General features: G+C 41.2%; 1 protein-coding gene across 1 annotated transcript in view; it reads left to right on the forward strand.

Moving 5' to 3' along the window:
* LOC106816347 overlaps nt 1–2,444 on the forward strand; it is a 23,418-nt gene that overhangs the window by 18,607 nt on the left and 2,367 nt on the right. Inside the window, exon 13 of the mRNA XM_014820924.1 lies at nt 2,071–2,214. Coding sequence (XP_014676410.1) covers nt 2,071–2,214 — 144 coding nt within the window. The remainder of the gene's footprint in view (nt 1–2,070; nt 2,215–2,444) is intronic.

The raw sequence follows: 2,444 nt of genomic DNA on the forward strand, positions 1-2,444 counted from the left end.
GAGGATTTAAGCCTTTCACTTCACATTCACACATCCCTAATACTAAAAATAACCTTGCATTAAATATAACTCAATAATTTACGCTACAATGCAAAGATAACAATTAATACCACTAGGTGGCATAGGTTCATGGATACTTTAGCAGATAAGGTCTATGTCCCCCTGACCTCTGTTTGACCTGGCTCGTTTAGCTATTTCTGACTAATATATATATATATATATCTATATATATAATATATAATATATATAGGGTAAAGGTTAGGGTTAGTCAGAAATAGCTAAACGAGCCAGGTCAAACAGAGGTCAGGGAGACATAGACCCTACGAGCGATACTTCACTACAAACTATAGTGCCATTGCATTTTATAAACCTAATTTCTACTCCCGAGAGATGCCCTTCCTTCCGACAACAAACCTGTCTTGTAGCTAAAGAACTGGTTCAGATCTTCAAACACTGTTTTCAACTCCCTCTGAATCACCATGCTGAAGACAGCAATCCAGTGTCTGCAACAGAAAACAAAGCTATGCATATGCTAGTGTTGTCAATCGGTGTAAATTCGTAATCGACCATCGGTTGGACCAAATTGTTACCGATGATCGGTTACAATCGGTTACTCGGGGTGTTGAATGCCTGCGTGTGCGTAACGTCGTGTGCATGTACGTGTGTGCATGTAGTGGCTTGTTTAGCCCCGTTTACTGTTTGTTTTGCACTGTTTACTACTGTGTGTAGAATACATGTATGTTAATAAAGGATAACTTGTATAGTAGTGTTCTGGTGTTGTTCGTTGCAATATGTGTCAAACAATTTACTCTCAGACATTTCTTGTTCCAGTTTGACATTTATTTCGATGAAATCGATTATGGATTTTGATAACCAAGCGCTTGGTTCGAGCCACTGTTCAACCGATGATCGAGTATAATCGATGATCGTGATATCACTAGCATATGCTACATGCAAAAACAAGATTACGCGTCAAATCCCCACCAACTCATCAAGTGCAAGCCACTTACTTTGCTGACAAATCTTGACGTGCAATCTGCACTTCTATTATAATTATAATTATAAGTATATATTTAATTAATAATTAACTTTTATTAAATATTTATTATTTATATATTAAACTTTGACGTGCAGTCTATCTTTAAGATGCTCTATTTAGGCACGAAGGGTCGTTGTCGTATAATAGCAGTGAGTGGGGTGCAAAGATAGATGGTGATGTAGATTGGAGAGTTCGATTATGTACGTGTGTGTTGATTTTTGAATGCAATCATTAATGTGTGAATTCAGGTTATTATAGTGTCTCATACATCTGCGTGCGTGTACATGTGTGTATTGTGAAACTATGTGAAGACTGTTTTTTGTTGTTTTTGCTCCATCTTTGTACGCCTTGATTGCTAACGACTTTGTAAGAATGCTATCACTGTTGTTTTGCTGAAGGGACAGACAGACAGACAGAAGAGCTTGCTGGAATACCTGACAACTATGAGACAGTGGTTCTGAAGGCATTTCAGACGATCTGGGAAGCAATTAACAATTTCTGGTAAGTAATCCATCCGTTTGTCTCCCGCATTGCTACCGTATATACTCGCGTAATAACCGCAAATTTGGCCTCAGATTTCAACTCTGTATTTGCTCTGCGGTTTATAAGTGCGCCATACCGTGAGGGGAAATATACTAGGCGCAATACTTGGTTACCCGATTCAAATTGAGGTGTGGCTTATAGAGGCGCCCACGGTTATTACGCGATCATATACGGTAGTTGTAATATATACTGGATAACCTAATATGCATTGAATAGCCAGAGTTCATTTTCCATCTGACGTGCGGTCCATTTATACTAGCTAGGTAGACTACTAATTCTGTCGGCCGCACGGTATATTACACGATCTGAATACTCGGCTTAATTAATCGACAATGGAACATCGCGTGTTTCGTTAGTAACGTTTACGTCTGCGCACGCATGGTTCAGCCGTGTACCGTTAGTATCGTTTCCATCTACGCACGCACGATCGTACCGCGCGGTTTCGCGTCTCGTGGCTTACCGTCTGACGCGCATTTGTTTCTACGCAGCGGTCTCCTGTTTGACAGCCTCGGTGTCAGCCACGCGTTGGTCTACGAGCGATCGGGAGCCGCGCTGCCCGGCCAAGCCGAGGCTGAAGCCTTCCTCGTCCGGCTGCTGCCGACGCTGCAGCAGCTTAGAGCGGGTCTGCATGGGTACGTCACGCTGCCGGGGGGCGCGTTGTCGGATACAAAATTAGGCGTGACGTTAGTTTTAACATAAATGTTTTCTCATAAACGATTGTCGGAAACAAAATTAGTCTTAATGTTAGCCTTAACACTGACGTTTGCTCATAGACTGTTGACAGAAACAAAATTAGTCTTAATGTTAGCCTTAACACTGACGTTTGCTCATAGACTGTTGACAGAAACAAAATTAGTCTTAA

Source organism: Priapulus caudatus, unplaced genomic scaffold, assembly GCF_000485595.1.
Source record: "Priapulus caudatus unplaced genomic scaffold, Priapulus_caudatus-5.0.1 Scaffold1355, whole genome shotgun sequence".
Classification (NCBI taxonomy): Eukaryota; Metazoa; Priapulida; class Priapulimorpha; order Priapulimorphida; family Priapulidae; genus Priapulus; species Priapulus caudatus.